Here is a 22,238-nt window from a genome sequence, read left to right on the forward strand (position 1 = left end):
TATTGTGGAGGTCATCCATCAGTGAGGAAGGGGATTAATACAGCCCTCAGGACAAATGGTTGCTGTAGAGTGCACAGTAGTACAGATCGACAACAATAACTTTGCCCCGGCAGGTTGCAGCCGTGCTCTCTTACCTGGACTCTGGGGCAGCAGCTGCCTGCACCAGCACAGGAGCTGGAGGAGCCCCATCCCACCAAATGACTTGCCTTTTCCATGGGTTGCCTCTTATGTACTGTCAGCTCGGTGTCTCGAAAACCCTCCGCCACAGTAGAGAAAATAAAACAGGAAAAGAAAATGCGGGCAGGCAGGCAGCCCTAACAAAGGAGGAATGAAATGCCTTAGTTGAAAAGATGGATAAATACAGCTGCAAGATTTCCTCTCCTCACTTCCCCACAAGTAAGAAGACACTTCATAGCCCCTCAGCTCTCTCTTAAACATGTGCTTCTCTTGGGTTTAGTTTTTTGTGCCACCAGCCTGAAGCAGCCAGGCTCTGTCAGCCATACCATAAGACATCATTCACCTGAAGGAGACACTTTAAAAGACCTGATGCTACAGACTAATTAAATAGAGGTGGAAAGGCTATTTTTTTCCTCAGTACAGCTATAAGGACCAGATGCTGGAGATCTGCCAGCTTTTTTGGGGCGTGAGGGAGGAGGGAGATGCAGCTTTCAGTCCGCAGGACAGGTCAGGTACTCTTTGTGTGTACACGCTTGTGCACACGTCTTCTTCGTGCAGGAGTCTTTATTATAAGCATGGAGGAAAAATATATTTCCCTTGGGCCTCTCGCTAGGTATGCCACTTATGCAAAAGCCCTCTATTGTTTTGGCAGCAAGCAGAGGCAGCAGCAGGTGAGTTAATTGATTGACATCAGCGTTGTTGTTGTTGAGAGAAAAGCCAGACTTGACCATACTGTCTTATAAAAATTAGTCTGTGGTATCTGTGGGCCATCTCAGTGCTCAACATTCACTAATCTGACCGCATAGGAAACATTTATCTCCCTTTTCTCCTCAAAAGGGGAGTGTGATTTTTATCATGCACGCCTTGTGAAGCGTTTTGGTAAAGGAAGTGTTTGTCTTTCTTATGCTGGCCATCTGCAGTGTCACGCTTTTGTAAAAGCCCAAGCAACTGTCTGTGAACTTCAAAATCTAAATTCTTGGGAGTTTTTTACACCAGTAGAGGATAGTGCTAGGTTTGAGACTTGGGGGCGTGGGGGTGGAGGGTGCAAAAGTCTGAAGGAGGGACTCATAGGTGGCCAGAACAAGCGTAAAGTAGGTGATGAAAAGGGCGTGATAAATCCAGTAATTAGCTTCTGTCAGCCAGAATAAGGGGAGAATAAGTAAAAGTTGATCTCCCCTGGAGGTATTCCAAAAGGAGAACAGTAGTGAGAACTAAACACCTTAATTTTTCTTACGATGAATTCTTCTGGCACTGCAAGGTTTACTGGAGGTTGGAGGTCCTCCATTCTGTGCCGAAAGGATGAATCTTCCCAGGAAAGACTTTCTGCCTGCTCACAGGGACCGGTCAGGACCACAGTGTGACAGTGTAATTGATTTGGCCAGGGTATTCTCACAGAGTGTGTACCTGCTTTACAAAATTACCAATTTCATGGCAGTACTATTAAGTATAATTTTTGGAGATGTGCAATTCAGTAATTGGTTAATTGGCTAAGTCATCTGAGCAATGTACTAAACAAGACAAAGGTAAGCAAAGAGTTATTTCACGTGTGTTTACCTCTGTTACCTCTGCTGCCTGTTTGTACTGGATTTAACATTCAGTATGTAATGTTCAGTATAAATTACAATCCTTTGTCTTTAGTCCTGCACAGGAAATAAATGTGCAGCATGAACAATAGCAACGTCAGTTCACATCTTCCCAGCACTGCCACTGCTGGTACTCTTTGACTCTGCCCTTTTGCTTCTCAAGTCTAGGGAACTGTTCGTTGATTTAGAGTAGGGAAGAGACTAAGGATAGGTTGGACTCCCAAAGGAATGAGATGAAGGCCTTTGGCAGAAAGGAAAATCTAAGGGCATAAACTGCAAATGAGTGGGAGTACAAGGGGCTGTTTCCGGGATGTCTGCCTATCCTCCTTTCCATTTTGACGCAGCAAGTTATAACTCGTGTAAACATTGCAAAAGTAACAATCAGACACTGCACACTAAAAATACACCTCATTATAAGACCTCAAGACAGCAGCACTGTTCAGATAAGTTTCTGGGATGGAGATACAAAGAGTTACTCCCCTTCTGTTAGAACTGGGAAACTGAGGAACACACAGGTTGTGGAGGCTGTCTGCAGCTGCACAATGAGGGCACAGGGTATTCTTTGAATCTAGCCTTTTGCTGCTTATTTCTTGGAGGAAGTTTAGAGAAGACTGTTTCACTTATAAATGTTGACCTTTTCTCTGTTTCTTTTGCCTCCTCAAGATTTTAATCATGTGATTAACATGTTGAAATGCAGCTATGGAGTAAACCCAACAAATAATGGATTTCTTTGATTTATTAGCCATCTGGAGGGTTGAACCAAACACACATTTTAGAAAAATAATCAGCAAATAAGATGACGACAAATACTGACTTCTATTCTTAGCGAGATGTTTTATATTTTCACAATAGGATTATCATCCAATAAGCCTAGGTCATTTGTAATGATTTTGTAAGAAATTATTGCTAGGAAATGATGTTTCAAAACAGAATTTCAATTTAGAATTTTTTTCTTAAACATGGACCATTCAGGACAATTTTTCCAACTTCTTCTGTCACCAGGACTGTATATTTGTTTTCCAAATAAAACAATTTTTATGAAAAATCAGGCCTAGCTCTAGCCAGGAGTTCTGCTCTCTGCCGTAGAACTCTGCAACAAGCAAGTCAATTGGTATTGCCAGAGCATTTAAATCTACTAGACTTCATGAGACTTTGATTAGCATTTGTAAAGCAACTTGACAATGTTTTGTAGGACTACAAAAGTAGAATCAGTAGAATTTGTAATGTCATATTACAATTTATCCTTTGTTGGATGGAGGAGTCAAAATTAGTGCAATTAGCAACTTCCCATCAAAAGCATTTTTGAAAGAACCCAGCATATATCAAAATAATTTGGGAAGGCACTGTTTCAAGCCTTTTCTGTTGAAATACATTGGTACTGAAGTGCTAGAATAAGCATACATGTTATGTGAGTTATCTTTGAAATAAGTCTTTTCACTGAGAGATAGCCATAACCGTTTGTATTGTAAAGTTCACCAAAGACAGTGAGTAAGCTGAAGCCTGTGCGACAAAAGCAACAATGTTCATAGTGCCCACACTAGCTGATTTAAAACCAGCTCAGGTATGTTGTCTACACAAGCAACAAGCACTCCTCAGACCTTAGTATGCCCTTAGCGCTTTTCTGTTTTTTAAAAAAATATGGAATAGTCCTTCAAGATGGGGAAGTGGCCACGTTTTTCATTGCACACTTCCTTAGTTTGATTTCCACCATTGGCCTGATGGAAACGTATGGATTTGGGAAAAAATGCTGACAGACACCCACTTGTATCTGTGGTGTTGCTCAATTAAAAGCAGTTCACTTACATCAAGGATGAGGGTGACTCCTAACCCACAGACAGCCTGTTTGGTCAATTAAACTCTGGTTTTCATTTTACCCAGCCTCCACTGCACCAATTGAAATTAAATTTCCAGTATTTCAAGTATTCTTGGGCATCTCTCTGTGAAGCCATGAAGGTTACTGCATTGCTCAAAGCAATGATGAGAAGCTCTCTGTGGTTCATACACAGCAAGAGTTCAGTGACCCATTCTGATTCGTACATATCACATGCTTGGTGACTTGATATTTCAAAAAATGGATCTTAGCTGATCCATCCCACATGTTTGGCTTCTGAAGGAAAAACACTAATTTTTTAAAAACACAACATGATGAGGAGGGTATCTTCTCCATTGTTTTTGGTCCTAGATTCAGTAACATTGGGCTTTTTGTCCTCGAGGTGAGACTGACCCAGAACATCACACACAGAATCTCAAATACAAGGTTGCCAACTTCACGTCAAATGCAATTAGCAAGAAAGAAATACAGTCTCCTCTGTTGACATTAGGGGACAGGTAGAGGAGAGTGTAACCAATGAAGTAAAGAAGAAAAAAAAAAGGGAACACAACACACATATTTATGCATGTATCATCACATACTAATCCTTCAGCCTTGACTTGGGCTTGGTCTTTCTGATTCCCAGCACAATTCTGGATAGTTTGTTTGCTGCACACTACGTTCTCATCCTCCACAGGAAGTCATAGTTAGCACCAACTGTATCATTGCAGAATCAGAGCACAATATAATGCAGTCGATAAGTAGTGGTGTTTGGTCATTACTTAGGCTCATAGGTAGGGCATTCTGCATAAATAAGAGCATGGTATAACTTCCAAGACAAATTATAATTTACAAAGATACATATATATGTATAAAACTATATATATAAAACTCAACTAATGTGGAAAGGGTCTTTGTTTGTATTGGATTGTTGAATTGGGTCTCTAAGGAATCTCTTCTATACCTAGAGGAGAGGAGAACATCATGGTGGGTTGTAAACTTGTGCTGAGTCACTTAGCTGTTCACCCAAGCATACAGAGCTGGTTAGAAACTGGGAGGTTAACCTAAGTTAGATTTGCAGCAGCTCATGGAAAAAGTTAAAGCATGAAGACCTTCCTTCTTCTGCCAAGATGCTCAGTGGCATGAAGTGCCATCTGTCTTACCCTAAGAGACTCTTTGAGGCTCAGCAACTGCCTTCTTAGGTGGCTGATCAGTGCTTCCGAATCAAGAGGCTGAGGAGGCATTCTTAAAAAATACTTTTTGTCTAATCTCGTTTTCTCGAAATCAAATACTTTTCCCTGAAAATCTCAGATTTTCAGTTATGCAATGGAAAATATATAGTTTCTTTGAATAGCAGACACTTCCCCTGTAACACTGACTAAAATGTAATTTGCCTTCTACAGGTGCCAATTATTTTACTTTGATATTTTTGAGCCAGCCTCTTGTCAGTTCATTCTCCTCAGGTATTTGTGATGTAGGAAAGTTGTACTGACTGGAGTACTCTTTCTGGTTCTTTCTATCCAAAACCCAGTCCAGTAATTGACAGTGACAAAGAAAAGCATCATTTTACATATTTTGTGGTCCTTGTGCACAATCTAGAAGCAGTTTGTGCTTATTACCACGTTTAATCTTTTGTGTAATAGGTATCTGCTAACAAAATAAGTTTATGTATATACCCACACTACAGATCAAGAAAAGCACAGTGCAGTCAGTGCAGGTGGTTCTTGAACTAATGCTAAAAAAAAATTAGTGCCAAAATCAGGTGTAATGCAACATAAGAGGTAGGAGTCATTCACAGTTGTAAAAGTCATGGGAAATCATCCCTGGGCAAATACTCTCTGATGAATGATCTTCTGCGTCTTACTGCTTTTCATGTATTCTTCATCTTCTTCCTTCTTATTCAACACAAGAGTCGGCTGTTGAAATAAGGTCTTAGAGAGCAGAGGCACAATTATGGAAAGGCCATAATTGTAAAAAAAGAATCAGAAGGAAATTACAAATTAAAGTGGAATGATTGTCTAGTTCACTCTGGCTTCCATTTTCTAATCATCCTAAATTATTTTAATGCGTGTTTTCAAGCTCAAAATTAGCAAAGGTCCCATGATGTAATTCTCCTAACACCCATTGGATATTACATTATACCAGTTCAATTTCATTCCAGTCTTTTGCAGCATCGTCTCCCACTCAGGGCTTATGTATCATGGTTTAGGGACCTCCTACCTGCTCTGTTTCTAGATAGTACTTTTAATACATGAAGTTTAGAAATAGTTGTGGAGTTAAAGCCAGTTTCTTATTTGTAAAGGCCTAGGAATATAAGATTACACAAAAACTCTTAAAACATGTTTGTCTTTGAAATGTCTTAAATTAATAATCAAAAGCTCTTATCAAGTCTAAAACAAATCAAACTCAGTCATGAAGATGAGAAACAGGAATTATTAACTGAGTAGCGAGGCTGATGGAGGCTCAATGAGATCATTTTGTTCAAAGATTAAAGGCGATGAACACTGAAATAGTTGAGGAGGATGGCTATGAACACATCTGACTAGAGCTGCTAAATTCAGTAATGATCAAAAGTTAATTATCAAAGCACAGAACTACTCAACACAGACAATTTGAGTCAATAGCTAAGCAGCCCAGAAAAAAAGTAATTTGGAAGAAGTATTTTCCTATAATGAAGTTTATATAAAAGACGTACATTTCAAAGAAACCTGCCTAAAACAAGATTGCATTCTTCCTGATCAGAGAAAAATAATTAGCTCTAATTGACAGACCTGCTGCACACCAAATATTTTCAAACAATATGTTTCTGCATCAAAGCTTAATGTGTAGAGTTACTCAATGTCACTTTGATTTTGCCTTCCTTTATCTCATGCCACTGAGCATGCTCGTGATATCGCAACAAATATGCTTTGAAAAATGAATGAGCAACACCTACAAGACAAATAAAAGCAGAAGGCCAGATTCTGCGTCTCTTTCTTAGATGGAATCCCTGACGTATTCTGTGCTGTGTTTAACATCACCATGGTCCCTCTCAGAGGCAAACTGAATCATTTGTAATAGGAAATGACCAGTTGCTTGATCATCCAACGTTAAACTACGCTGGCATGTAGCCAGCGCATTTGCAATATTTGTTTAGAACTCTATAGAGTTAGCATGTGTATGAAGGACACTGTCTCTCCAGCACGTGCCTTTTCTTAAGAGTTAGGAAAGTGCCTTCTCCCAGTAACAAAGGGAAAGAAATGTGGAAATTCTCCACGTAAAAAAAATAAGGAAAGATGTGCTAGAATGTTCATGGTCCAAGAAAGTAAAATATATCTATAATTCTTTCTTCCTAAAGCTACCGCATTTCTTTCAGGGTAAGCAGTTGCCATCAACATATCTAAGCAGTCAAAAATCAGACATCCAGTTTAGCCTATGCTCTTTAGTATTCTGTGACTTTGACATTGCTAGCTCTCACGCCCTGAAATATCTTCATCTTCTTTAATCTTTCATGTAAACAGTTTAGCTCACACTATCACGCACATGCTCTCCAGAATATCTTCTGCTTTATTTTGTATTAGAATTGACTACATTATTATTATTTATTTGTAATCCTAGACACTCTCCACTCTTCTATTTTCTTTTCTTTATCTGTATTTTGATACCCATTTTTGTGTACTGATTTTTTAATAATTCAGGGGAAAAAAACATGATTTAGATGCAAGTTTCACATGCCTTGAACTCAGAATTGCTTTAGTCCAGCTATTTGGTATATAGAAGGATCAAGCAAAATATCACTGTACAGTCAAAAAAACTTCTTCCATTGTGGAAGGCTGTTTATGAGCTTTAAAAATAATTTTAGTTCCCTGCAGGATGGGAGTGAAACTTGGCATTTAGTGGGAGGCTTGGGAAACTGAAATGCCATTTTTGATGGTGTTTTAATTCATTTTAAATGAAGCTTTTGTGTGTTGTTACATGTAGTTTATTACTCAGAAAGATTTCTTAATAACATACTTCTGACTCTGCATTTGCACGTGGCAGCAGAAAAAGGGAGATTTGGGAGAGTATCATTGGAAAGAGGCACAACTTGCATTATCTCGCTAATGAGGCAGGGACCCCATTTCATCATAGGCTTGTTTGAGAGGACATAATTAGGGTTGGGTCTGTAACACTTGTGCAATCTTAAGTTTAACGTTTCCTGAGCTTTAAGTGTTTTATTTAGCAACCCTACTGTACAATTAATATAATTGTTTCCTATCACGCATTCATTGATTTATTCTTTAGATGGAAAAAATAGTCCAAATGAAACAAACACATTTTTCTTTGCACACTGGGAGCCAGCCCAGAGGACTGCTGTTTACCCGTCTCAGCTCTCACAAGCTCTAATTCTTTCTCCCAAATTTTAAACTCATTATTAGGGATTTCCATGGATTTAAACACAGATTTTGTCTTTGCTATGATTGGAGGCAAAAGTGCCAAAACAGCAGGTATTTTGAAAAACTAGCCCCATGGTAGAGCCCAAAGGAAATTTTGCCATTTTGGCAAAATTTGGAACCCAGTTGTGCAGGTCCCAGAGGTTTCAAAAGTTAGTTGGTTTTCATAAAGGATTTAATTCCTTAAGGGTTCACGTGACCATTTTTCAGGACCACTAATATTAGCAGTTCCTATGTGGGAACCATTTTATTCCCATCCCGAAGGACAGCAGAGGTTAAAGTTCCTCACCAAAACCCTTCTCTTCAATTTTGGTAGGCTTTATAAAAACGTCTCTGAAGGTAATTAAGCACTAAAACTTTCCTTACTATAATAGGTTTATGGATCAGTTGTCTTAATTCTGCCTTTGACCGCTATCTGTGCTTGTAATCTCACTAACCATCTGACCGCTTTCCACATTTAAATCTATTACAGTCTCGTTCTGCAAACACTAGGAGGAATTCTCTGAAATGATACGACAACAGTAGTTTATCTGAAGGCGATATTTCAAGTCCTCTTGCATTAAAATGTTATTTACCTATGCTGAAAAAAATCAGAGGGAGGATGCAAGGTTGGTTCAGATTACATAATTATGCCACAGAAACATTAAAAAAAAAAATATCTCCACTAAAATCTTGAGCAGCTTAACCAGTGTGATAGACTGGCGCAGCTCTGCCATCGGTGCCCCCAGCTGTGTTGCTTAGCAACATTTTAATTCAAGAAGAATCGAAGGAGATGAAATCCCTATGGAGAGGGAAACAGAAATAAGAGGGCCGTTGACAGATGATCTGAGTTGTTTCTTCTAATATACTGTGAAGATCACTGGCTCTTTTCATGAATGATAAATGGACTGTACACAGATCAATGGGTTCAGCAATAAACTGGAACCAGGCTCCATGTCTGAGGTGGTGCAGGCCGAGAGGCCCAAAGATTTACTCATTTAGATGATTTGGAGTGTGTTTTCTCAAAGGTTTCACAAGAGGAAATTGATCTGAACATTTGGTCATCCCTTGCCCTTTTCTATTGTTGGCGAATAAAAACTGTTTTGGAAACGGAGTTCGCTCTTCCCTTTATTTTTTCCTGTTGTTCTCGTTCCAGATACGGACAGATAGCTTGTGGCAAAGGGGCCAGATCTCAGAGCGGGAAATGAAGTAATTGCCCTGAACGAGCGGTTCCTAAACACTCGTGGCCATTAAAAATAAACAAACCACACTGATATCACAAACTGGGGCAACCTGTAGCGCTGTCTCTCTGAAAGCGTCCGGCTCCTGCAGCCCTCTGCCCCTGCCGCGGCAGGCTGCCTGGCTGGGCGCTTCTCAAGAATATCCACGGGTTGATGTTTGCTTGTGGCTTGGTTGTGCTTTCGTGTGTTGCTTAATTGTTTGTTTCCCCCACCCCTCTTCTGTTTACAGGCTGCTGAAAAGACAAAATTGAGAAACATTCCTGTAAAGTAAGTTATTTTTATATCCGTTTGAAAATGCAAGTTTAATGAAGTTGTATACAATCACTAAAAAGACTAGGACAGTACAAAGCGCAATGAAAGAGATAATAGAATTCAAACTGCCCCTAATCGTAGCTATAAAAAGGTGGGTATCATTGAGGAAAGCTTTCGATTTCTCATGTGTCCCTAATGATTGCACTCCCCAAGTTTCATCCAGTTTCCATAAATTAATGTGTTGTCTATGAATAGCTGCCAAATAATATCACAGTCATACTCAATGCATAGTGCTCCTAGCCTTGGGGAGGTTTGTACATGCTAAAAAGATTATGATTTTTAATTGCAATCCTTGAGAAGGTCTGACAGGGGGGAAATAACTACGAATGTGCCAAATGATTTCTAGACACATGGGAATATTTTGCACCTATGTATCAAGGCTTTGCCATCCTGTTGATTAAGACCTCTTTCTCACTCCATGTGTGCGTCTCTCTCACACCATACACACACACGTATGTTTCTGCTTTTTACAGTAGGGCTCTGTGAAGGATGAGCAAGCTACCAGGGAGCAATTTCCAGGGCATTTTATGAGAAGTTCTTAAATCTTAGGGCACTAGCAGCAACACTCAACCATATATCATTGAATTAAGAAAGTTGCTATATAGATGTCCTGGCTCTTTGAGAAAAGGCATTTTCAGTTAAAGCTACCAGCAATCAGTGATTCTGTTTAAATAATGAATACTCCGGTCTTAATGGGCTCTTATGTACCAATAAAACACATAGTTTTAGCTTCAGCAGGTGATCATTGCAGTTTGACTAAGTCCCAGTAACTGTATATTCCTGTTACAGACAGAGGAAATGTTCTTATTTTTATTGTAGTTTGCTGATCATGCTGGCTTTTGGACTGGAGTGGTTTTGTATTTGTAAGAACATGCACTGACAGGACTCACAAATCATTGTGTTTTAGCACACATAACAAAAGAATACAGTTCTACTTCTCACTTGGCTTCCATCGTGTATAGTCATTTACACCTTATAAAGTGAATGCAAAATGTGTATGAACACTCCTTGGAGTGATTAGGCAAGATGCAAGATAGTCATAAATCACTCTCTCTTTATGTTTCATTCAATCTGATAAAAATTAGAAACAGGATCCAGCCAGGACCTGATAGCACATGAAACTTCTAATAAGACAAGGGATCCGTCTTGCCTATAGTGCTAGTTCAAATTCAGTGCAAGCTGAATTAAAGTCATTGTTAGCTGGTCATTGTTTAATAGAGAGTGTGAAATGAGCTGTGTTTTCACCTCACATTCTAGAAGATCCAGGAGTTGCAAGGTGATGAGAGTGCTGGGGAACAACTCCAAAATAATAATGTATCATTCATTCCCTTTTTTTTTTTTAATATTTTGAGTCAAATTCTCAGCAATGGCTCAGCTGAATTGACTTTTCCCACATATAATAGAGAGATTGAGCCTTGCAGTCATTAAACAGCGTGTGTGTGACACTGATGCGTAGTTAATACACCAGAAAGGTTTGGGAGTGGGGGGGAAAGGGTGATTCAGGTTTAATCATTCCTTTATGAGACTTGAGTAAGTGTAATATTTTGGAATGGAAGAAGGCCAGATGCTCTTTCCACCTACATGTGCATATTTCACCCTGTCATGTTTCCCCCAACTGGTTGTTTAACTTCTCTTTGACTATGTTCATGGTGGCAGCTTCAATTAGTACCCTAGGGAATCCATTATACATATTAATTACACTCTGCATAACAAAACAGCTGAAAAATATGCCTAGTATTTTTCAGAGACATGTAACTATTTAAGGTACCCGTATACAACTATGATTCTATGCTAAAATATTACCTCTCAGGGCAAAAGTAAGAATAGTGTCTTTAAGATAGCAGTACTAGATATGGATTGTATTTATATAAGCATCACAGCCACACTTAGTACAGCTCAGGCTTGTCTAGCTTTTAGTCGTTGCTTTTGTAGCTCTCAAATGTCAAAGAGAATTTCACTTGAATTTTAATGTTCTTCAGCTATTCAAAATAAAGTTAGTAGCTTCCATTGTCATAAGGGCTGAAAGCTGTACAGATTCCTTCTACCATATGTGACTTATCACATACATTTTTAAAAACACATTTCTGTTATTAAGACATATGTGATAGTACACTTCTGCAAATGTGAATTGCTTTTGGCTAAAAGCCATGCACTAATAAGTTGAGTTGAATCTAACTGCATTTGACATCTGTTACAATTTTTTTTTTTTACATATATAAATATATATATAAAATATTCGCAGTTTTCATTAGCATAAAAAATTTCCTGTTTTTTACGTTGTGCTGACATAGTTCTTGTGTCCCAAAATGGAATCAGAAATCACTCCCTTTTAAAGCCTGTGGTTTATATAGAGTCCTTGGACAGGGCCTCATAGTGCCGCTATTTAACATATTAGTTTAGGAGCATGATGAAGATTTCTGTAGAAATGATCTGCTTACTTTTCATTGCTCAGTTTATTAATGTCTCTGGTTTAATGTTCGAGAGGAAGTTTACTGTTCTTTTTGTGCTGTTGAATCCCTCCAGCACTTAACACTTAAGGAGGGGAAAAAACCAAAGAAGTTTCCTTCCTACAGTTCAGTAAGGCAGCCAAGCAGCTGGTTTCTTAATGTCCAAGTGTCTCTAGGTGCTTAGACTAACTGGTATGAACTTCCTGACGGCCGAGGTACATGCAGGTAGCATTTGGCTCCTTCAGAAGGCTTGGTCTCAATTCTGTGTTGCTTGTAGCACTTCAAGACACAACACATCCATAGGAACTAATTTTTATGTATTGGTAGCATAATCTGACATAATATTACTATAAATAAGCACACAGGAAATAGCTAAGAATTCACTGTGTCTGCAGAACTGTTTGGGTTTTTTTTTTGTGGGGTTGTTTGGGGTTTTTTGGGCGGTGGAAATAGTGCAGTTACTTTTCCAGAAACATAATACTTTTTCTATCTGTATGTGGCTCCAAGTTGGCCCCATAACTGCAGAATCCATTACATTTAACTTGCTCTCCTGCCTTTGTCGTATAAGGACCACTTGCTTTCTCCCATTGGTTTTATCCATATTTTCATTGAGAGTCTATAGCAGAAAATGGATTTCTTGGATGCAAAGTCCTAGATACTTTCTTACTTGCTATTCCTTATCATGCTGATCCTGTCCCTGAGTCTGAAAGAGGTAATATGACTTAAACAAGTTTACCCTTTGGAGGGTTTATGATTTCTAAAGAGCTGTTACATGAGAAATGGTTTTGAATTAGAACACATCCAATAATCTTCTATATACCCTGTGCTTTGATGAAAGGGGGAGAACAGTGATAACATTAAAATTCAGTAGCAGCTTTGTTCTGAAACCCAACTGAAGATCACTCTTCCCAGACTTTTTTCCAGACTTGGGTAGGCAATGGGAGGCCCATCAGCATAGAGCCTAGAGCAGTCATGTTCATGTTGACTTGGACAATATCACTTGTCTTTTATCAGTGGGTTGAGCTGCAGGATCCCCTCAGACCCAGGCACAATCAGGGTTAGGCCTCACTCTCAAGTACAAATACACTTGGCTTGGCAGACTGTGCATTAACATAGATTGTCTGAAGGTCAAGCAACTCACTGCTTTATCTCTGCCAATCGCAGAAGGTGGGGTAAGAAGAACAGCAAGTATGGAGGCATCCTCGACAGGGAGTATCCTCCCACCTTCCTGCACACAGCATTTTACACTTCCATAACCACACATCCTGTGTTTAGGAGGTACCAGTGGACTTATGCTCCATGCAAAATCTCTTATAAAATCTGTTTATACCTCTTGTCCCCACAACATCCTGTGGCAATGAGCACCATAGTGTGTGAAAAAATACCGTCTTTTGTTTATTTTAAATCCTTTCCCTCATATATTCATCGGAATCCACGCAAGCAGTTATTCTTACACAAAAGAGCAAATGATTACTCACTGTTCTTCATTCCTGATATTGCATATCTCTGTGGTATAGACCAGGGAGTCTTCCTACTCAAAAGCCACTAATAATGCTCGAACTCTGTGAGCCCACTAGTGAGCTAATACAGACACAAGGCAAGTCTCTCTGCAATTGGGAAAGGAAGGCTGTGTGTCTACTAGTCGGGCAGAGACAGTGGTTAAGAAGATAACTAGTTTCTTTTCACTGTTTTCCATATTAAAGAGATGAGTTCTTTGCATGGCAGTGCCCTTCTGACTAAGGACTTGATATAACATCACTCTAAACAAATGCCTCAGATTACAGTTCTTTATGAAAATGCCCAAACGGATTCCTTGGGAAAATGTGGGTAGGTGAAAGAATGATTTGGCTTAGATCTGATGTCATCCAACACTAAGAAATACAATGGTTTTGTAAGAGAGAAATATTTTTTAAATGGAAAATGAATGCTTTTAAGAGTGGTCCATGTAGTCCATGAACTGCTGTAGAACTCTGAGAATATTGGAATTGACTTCTTGCTTCAGGGAAGAAAACACTGCCTTCCTTGAGTGTCTGTTATACTCTCTTCTTTTATAATCCCTTTGAAAATCTTCAGTAGGAAGCAATGGCATTTCCCCCAAACACCTGCATATGCTTATATTTGCTGTAGATGTCATGACTTCCAGATGCATGTTTTGGGATTATAGCTCTGTTAAAATCCCGCTGCTTTTTTTTATATTTTTAAAATATGTTTGTTTTCCATCAGCCACAGGTTTGTTAACCAGAAAGACCCTCTGGTGTTTATTGTCTTTTCTTGCCCTAAAACTCGTCTTCTCCTCAGAAGGGCGTCTGACTTGGCTTGGTATGGTTTTCTGTCCCAACCATCATTGAAAATGCAATCCATTAACATTTGATATCTTGACATTTCAATTGACCTCTCATTTGCAAAGCGCAGTGGTATTTTTCGTGGCCTTTTCATCCTTGATTATACATGGAATAGGAGTGACTGTTTCTACTGACTGCACTTTAAAAATATCTTTGTTTTACCAGCTGGAGTGGCACCTTGTTTTTCCCTCCCTGGATAGACCTTATTCTGCATGGAAGGTCTGAGGTCTCAGCAAGTCATGCAGAGCCAGAGGATTTTCTTATTGACTCACTAAGCGGGAGGGCAGGCAGGTCAGACTCCGAGGGTCAGCTAATGTATGCTGTAATAGCAGTAACCATAAACAGATCTTTTGCTCCCGTTGGCGAAAGTGCAGGCCAGTGGGCTAGGTCTGAAGGGTGGTTTGTTTTTAACCAGTCAAATCAGGCACTTGTAACCAATAGAGGTGCGACAGGGGCAGGGTGCCGTTAGTACACATGCTCAGCTCTGTCACTGCAGGGTGTCTCCTGTCCTGTATTTAAAAAAAAAGGAGGAAAAAACCCCTGTCATGTCTAGGTTGAAAAAGCCTCCCATTCATGGAGAATTGTATGGGAGGATGGCCATATATACATAGGCATCTATGGACCATAGGTACCTACGGATGTTTGCGTATGTGTACCTAAAGGACATTTGCTAAAGGACTTACACCACTTTTAAAGGAACAAAAAGGCCAAACCTGCTATAACTCATTCTCGGTAAAAGTCCCAAGCAGTTTCCACACTGCCACTTCTTAGTCTCTGCTTCTAAGCCTTCCTCCCCGTTGTTTCTCCTCGGACTATTTCTGGCAAACTACTAAATCAGCCAGCACCAATTCAATTAGTTCTAAAAATCTATTACAACATAGTGCCTAAACTGCCTGCCCATATTCATTTCTCAAAGAAATCCATTCATATTTATTTTTTAATACTTTAAGTCTAGCATGCGAAAGCACTCAAATCCCCTGTAGAAATCCAGGAAAAAGCCTGCTTACAGGCAATTACAGACAGCCTTCTTTAGTCCCTGATCCTCCTAGTCTGTCCACTTAGGCATCTACACAGGTGCAGAGTTCAGCCAGTGGGATCAGTTTATTGCACCAGCAGTAAGGTCCTTCCGAAAAGTCACAAAACCCCCAAATGTCACTGATTCTGCACGTTGGGCCACGTGGTAGAGCCTGTACAGCTGTGCAATACTCACAGCAGGGTCAGCACCTGGAGTACCACTATGAAAACCCATACGCATATGCTGCTCTTGGTTTCCAGTGAGTTTTATGTAGGGGGGCTACATTTCCTCATCAGAATGTGAACTCTAGAAATGTTGCGAAGGATTATTTTACTCTTACAAGTTAAAGGTTAGTGTTGGAAATGGATTATAGAACCGCCACTTTTAAACTGTTTGCAAAGAAACGCGCATATTAAATCCTTTTTGATGATATCACATTAATCCCTAAATACTGATTTTTATGTAAATTTTGACTCTTGCAAAGCTCTGACAATTCAGCTATCCCCTTGTGGTTTTATCAGAGCTCAATTGCTCCTTTAGATCTTTTTTCCTTTTTGCAGTACCTTTTGCTTTATTCCAAAGTCATCACGGCAGCTGGAAGATGTAGTACTTTAGACATAAAATAATAAGTCTATTTAATATTTTACCTTTATTTTCTGAATTTGTTCCTCTGACACATCCTGTTAGATATATTTTTATCAGTCCAAAGGATAACCACAGTAGGGCTATTTTTATTTCTAGGGAAATGATGCATGATAACTACTGGCAGGGCCCAAAACAGTAAATCAGTCCTGTTCCAACCACAGAATGTATTAAAAGTCTGTAGCCTGTGGTAATAAGTTATAATTTAGTTGACTAGCAGTTTGTTTGGACTTAAAACTGTACAAATGAGTCACATTGGCTAAGTCCTGAAATATAAAATCATTTGTGCTTTATTAAGGTTTTCAGCTACCACCACAACAGGTACCTAGAGAGAACACACATTTTTCAAATGGGCGCAATACATTTTTATAGTGAAATGCTTCCGACTTGATTGTGTAATTTATAGTAGATGGTTAAATTACCACACGTCCTGTGTAGTGCACGATGTTTGCTTACAAGACAATGAGATGAACAGACTCTGAGAGCTCATTCATCTAATCTCTTACGAATCTGAGCACGCACCACCAATATGGAGCGCCACCGGCTCTATCTAGCCACAAGGCGCCCCTCAGCTGCCGAGCCGGGATGATGCTCAGTAGCCATACAGAACTTCAGACAGCTAGAGAAACCTTCTCTTTTGTATATTTTTATTTACAGAGACACCTATATGCTAGTTGACCAAATCTACTCATGCATTTGTATAAAATTTGCCAGCAGTCTTGCAGCTGGACAAAAATAAGTATTTTCACTTTAACTGGGTCACTTTTGTTATTTTTCAAAACAATATTTTTACACCTTCATTGTGATACAGCTTGGCATGATTAAATTTAGGTCAATTTTTAAAAGTTGCAGAAAAGTCAAAGCTTGAGCCAAACAAAACCCTTTTTTGGCTGATTCCTTCTTTTGACAGAAAAAAAGTTAGTTAAGGTCAATTTTTTTTTTTTCCAGTCTTAGCATGTATCTGCTATTGATCAAAGGAGCACCCATTCTCTGCTCATTCATGCTGTGGTTTTGATCATTTTAGATTTTATATTTGTCTTTCTGGTTATTATTTTTAATTTTAAGTTACTTAGCATTTATTCAAACAGTTATTCTAAGTGTTTGCTTTGGGCACTTTATTAAGTAACAGCTGTTTTCTAAGTACCTGTGATCTTTTTTAAATTAATGCTTTAAAAATGTGCATCTGAGCAATTAAGGTATTGCAAGCAAGCAACAAATGCTAGAAAAATTGAAGAGAAGGCCCGATTGTGGGATAAACGGGAGTGCCTGTTCTGCTGGTTTCAGTACGGGGAACCAGCCTTCCTTCAGGTCTCATGCACCTGAATGTCACTGTTATGCAAGTTTTGTGCTGCTGGAAGATAAATAACCAGAGCAAAACTGTAAGTAGGGTTAGTGTACGTATATGACTATATGGTTTATTTAGGTTCTAGCGTGTGCTAGACACACTCCAGATGAAGATCCCTGCCTTGGAGAGCCTAGTAAGAGACGGTGGATAAAGCTACCAGGCAGTGGGATTTAAGTGAGGCTGTTGACAGTATCTTTGAAATTTGTAGGCCTGTGTCTGCTCTCTTTTGGGCTGCAAATCTCCACTAGTTTCACTGGCATTTCTCCTGATTTTACCTTAGTGTTGAGAGGGGACAATGAAGTTTCCTTGCTCTTTCTGGCTTGTGGCCTCATGGTAATATATCTAGTAGGTTTTCTCTGCCTTGCGGGGTCATGAAAATAGGGCAGAATAAAGGTGGTCCTCCTTGTTACTGCCTTTTATATATCCAAAAAAAAAGTGCCTGCCATACCGAAAACAATCCTTTACTTTGGCAGTGCATAAGTGAAATAAAAGAAAAACAGGTGTCTTTCAAGCATTTAATTTTTTTTAAATACAAGTACAAAAAAAAAAGATCTTCTGCTAAGTGGGAGAAGTAGAAAAAAAATCTAGTCATTTAGGATCAATGAATACGAGAGAAAGGCAAAAGCTAGATAATGTTTCAGGAAATAACACTGCTACAAGGTTAATTTTGCCTAGTACAACATTTCCTAGTATTGAATTGCCTGATATACTCCCTCAGGGATTGCTCCTGCGCTTGCAATAATCGAGGCTGATTTTATTGGAAAATCACCTCTGGATGAGAGACATACTCTAGAGAGAACTTTGCATGGGTACAAATAGGTTTTTGGTGCCAGTGCCATGTTGCCCAGGCCAGCACAGTTATAGTTCCCAATCTGTCTGTGCATTCAAGCAGCAAATTCATTAGCAACCCTTCTGGCAGGATAGAAAAATAGACATATTAGGGAAATTTACTTTGAATTGTTTTCAGGATTTGTTGGATAACAGTTCAGTAATCAAATTGCGCCTCCTAACAAGAGCATTAAATGTTTTTATTAATAGTGGCAGGGAAAAGTGCAGAACACTTTACTGTAACACTATGTGACTTGCAGAGATCATGGATGAAAGAAGAGATTAGCATAGTTGGAGCGGGGGTGCTTGTAATGTCGGAGCTGATTTTTGTTTTGTGTTGTATGTCGAGGCTGTGTTGAGTCGTGTAACTCTCACGTTACAGATGTAATGTATATTCAAGTATCGGCTCATCCGTCAGCCCCTGCCTGCTTGCTGGCTCTTTAGTTGTAGAAGCGGGCCATATCTTGACAGCGCTGTGCTCTCTCTGACTATGGGGCCTAAGTTCAGATATATGTGGCGGCTTCCAGGCCTTGTCAAGTGGAAACTGAGCATATTGTAAACAGAGCGCGTTTTGCCTCCAGCTGGGAGGAGGGACACGTGGAGCGCCCGCGTACGAGGGCCCTCCGCTGACCTTGGAGCGACTTTGAGTGTGGGGAGTCTGGAGGACCGCTGGGAATAGGCTGATTCAGACAGACAGATGAGCGAGGAAGAAAAATCAAGGAGATTGGCACAAGGACGGTGGAAAAAATCTTTCTAAAGAAAGCAGGAAAAATTTTTACACTCAAGGCCGACACCGAGCACTTACAGTCAGGCTCGTCTGGCCACACACCAACAGTAGCGGGAGAAAAAAATACTGAATGCAGCTTGCAAGCTAAGGTCTGGGCAAAAGTTAGTGTTCTGCCGGGGAAAAAAAGAGCAGAGGGTGAATTTCTTAAAGAATTAATTACATTAAGCTCCAGCAACTGACAGGGTTAAAAATTAGGATTGTAAAACATAATCTGTGTACTCTGTTTTCTAATTCCTGTTGTCTTCATGATTGTTCCGCCGTGAAGAGGAGAGCCACCCTCAGTATCAATCACAGTAAGCTATTTAGACACAGAAATAAGTGGCATATGGCTTAGCACTTTTGGGTCTAGCAATCAAGTAGCAACCTTCTGCAATACAACTGTAGTTCAGTTCCCAATGGGCTTCACTTTGATGATTAGATATATTGAGTTCCCTGTGTCATTCAAAGACAGCAGAATTTCATACAAGTTGGTGTTAGCTTCCTCTCACTTCATTTCAATTTTCAATAACCAGTGTCATCACATGTAACAGTTTCTTCGTAATGGAACTTTATGTCGAATCAGATTTGTCTTTCAAGTGAAAGAACATGGTGAAAAGTCTTCTGAAATACTGATCTCTGGAAAAATTCTTACCACAGTGAAAATGAGGGGAGATTATTTATTTCTCTTAAAGACCCTTAGGTGCCCAGTCCCCAGATCATCAGGAATACTCAGAAAAACAGCTTTAGTATTGCATTTGAGGATGGTATTTGCATTCTTTACAGGACTTACTCCAGGTTCTTGCTGAAGCCGTTGTGCTAAGTAAATAGAAAATGTTTGTTCAGTTATATTTGAAACCAAACTGCTCCTTTGGCTCAGCCCCCGTACCTGGTAGCGGAGAGGCATCTGTGCAGGCAGATGGAGGGAGCCAAGTGCTTTGCCCACTGGAGGACGAAGGCATGGGCCCTCCCAGGGGTCAGGGTATAGGGGAGAGGAGAAACTCAGAGCATAACAGCCCAAGACGTGCATCGTGGTGAGCATAAGCCTGCAAGTCAAGTGTCTGCCACTTCTGTCAGGGATACTTATGGAGGAATCTGGTGTCTTGAAGAATCTTCTACCCGTGCCAGTGCTTGAAGCTATATCCTCCCCAGTGGGCTGTGATCTCAGTTCTCTCTTTGGTGCCCCTTCTCCATAAGATTTCCAAAATGGAGGAACTCTTTGAAGGTCCATCTGTGTCACACACCCTGTACATTTGGATTCACCTGGCAGCTTGCCATATAGCACCTCCCACACATATTGTGCCAGATAGCGTAACAGCGCAAGCAGTGTTTTTAAAAAGTAAATTCTAGGTCACACATTCACGATGAAGCATTTGATGTAATTCACAATTAGTCTTAATATGCTATAAGAAGAGCGACTGCAGACGAATGTCTCACAGCTTTCTAAGCCCGACATTTACCAAGCAGCAAAGATGATTTGACTGACTGTATCACATACCCAAGACTGCCCATCCCATAGTTTTATTTCTTGGCAGTTTCCTACAATTTTGTGAAATATTTTTTTAATGTGACAAAGTCACTTCAATTACACAGTCATTATAAGTTTTGCCAAGGTTGACTATGGATCGTTTTGTGTTCATTAGAGCACAAAATTAGAATTTTCATTGCAGTAACAGTAAACAGTATTGGCTCAAAGGAGTCAAGCTTTTTTCCCTCCATAAAATCTTGGATAAGCTATAACTGAGGACTTCCATGGTTTTTGACAGATTTTAATTTTTTTTTAAACTGCCTTCTGGGTTGTTGGATTTTTTTCTTCTTCGTCCTAGCTCTTGATACATTTGTTTAGCTGAATAACCAGTTCCCTTCAAAATGATGACATTGCCACTATATGCATGATCAAGCAGGTGCAGTCAGTGTGTTTCTAAAGCTGTGAATATATTATTTCTTCAACTTCTTAAATGTTACAGCTTGGTGCTTGTCACTTTATACCTAGTCAGGGTTGTAAAAATCATAAATGGTCTTCAGGAAATAACCCCATTTCAGAAAATACTTCATCATCTTCTTAAGTCTCACTAAGCCCCATTAAGCTTTCACTTAAGTAATCTCAGGGTTTATTACTTAAGTAATAATTACAGTTTCTATTTAATAATCTCATGAATTTATAGATATATATATGATTGAGTTTGTTCATCATGCTGATGTAAATATAAAGAAATTACATCCAAATCAATTGTTTTATACATGCAAAAAATTAGACAAATAGGAAATAAATCCAGCACAGAGGGTTTCAGGCAATGGAGAAAAAACAGAAGGGTTTCCAGTAAAGTCCAGGCTTTCAAAAGCTGCCTGGATAGGACTACCTCTTCTTGTCTGTATTTAGAAAAATAAGTAAGATCCAGAAAAGTATCTTTGAGAGAAGGAGATTACATTTTTTGCTTGATTTTTATAGTAATTTCTTTCAGATTAATGTAACCTTCTTATTGCTGATTTAGCTAACTAGAAACAATAGTGAATTAAGTAGCGGGAGACTGCTTAGCAGAAAATACAACCAAAATGTCTCCTCTGCTAGTTTTTTGGGCTGAAGGTGAACCTACGCTGCTCTACCTTCCTTCTGTCTCTTAGAATTAGGGAGTTTGTGCTGCTCCTCACTTGTGCTTTACTTGGAGGAATTTCCAGGCTTTGTTTTTAACCTAATGTGTATTTACAAGGAAGGAGAGACGACAGAGACTATTACGAAAGTAGGAAAGAACTTCAACAGACATCCCTGTCAGAGCTTGCACAGCAGCAATCCTCTGCCTTGCTCCTACAAATCCATGGAGTGTATGCTTCTCTTGGCATGCGGCATGCTCGTATCTTGCCAATGGGATGCCCCATCCCTAGCAATTTTATTTTTATTTTTTTTAGATATAATATGCCATGATAATGTCATTCAGGATAAGATATGTCAGCAAATGCACCAACAGGCTTTATCAGCTTATACCTCGTAGCAGAACCAGGAGCTACAGTGAATGGGGACAGCAGACATACAGCAAAGGCGTATCTTTCTTCCTCTTAAAGAAATGTGTTTAACAAGATTATGTACTATTTGCATTCCAAATTTGCAATTAGCACCCCATGAACACACAATGAAATTATCCAAGTGGCAGATAATGTCTTAGATATATGTACTTAGACTTTTGTGGATTAAACACGCTATTAGATATGTGGTAGCACAGCTACAGTAACACATTTTATAGAAATCAATGTAACGTGAATAGTGTGAGAGCTCATTGAAATATGGTTCTTTTATTAAACCTGTGAAGTATGTATGTTTGTGAATGTATGTGTGTGCATGCAGGAATG

General features: G+C 39.4%; 1 protein-coding gene across 1 annotated transcript in view; it reads left to right on the top strand.

Moving 5' to 3' along the window:
* Nucleotides 1-22,238, top strand: part of AFF2 (AF4/FMR2 family, member 2) — a 243,237-nt gene that overhangs the window by 169,885 nt on the left and 51,114 nt on the right. Inside the window, exon 9 of the mRNA XM_009889318.1 lies at nt 9,432-9,469. Within this exon, the coding sequence (XP_009887620.1) occupies nt 9,432-9,469 (38 nt within the window). The remainder of the gene's footprint in view (nt 1-9,431; nt 9,470-22,238) is intronic.

This window comes from Charadrius vociferus, unplaced genomic scaffold, assembly GCF_000708025.1.
Source record: "Charadrius vociferus isolate BGI_N301 unplaced genomic scaffold, ASM70802v2 scaffold7, whole genome shotgun sequence".
Classification (NCBI taxonomy): domain Eukaryota; kingdom Metazoa; phylum Chordata; class Aves; order Charadriiformes; family Charadriidae; genus Charadrius; species Charadrius vociferus.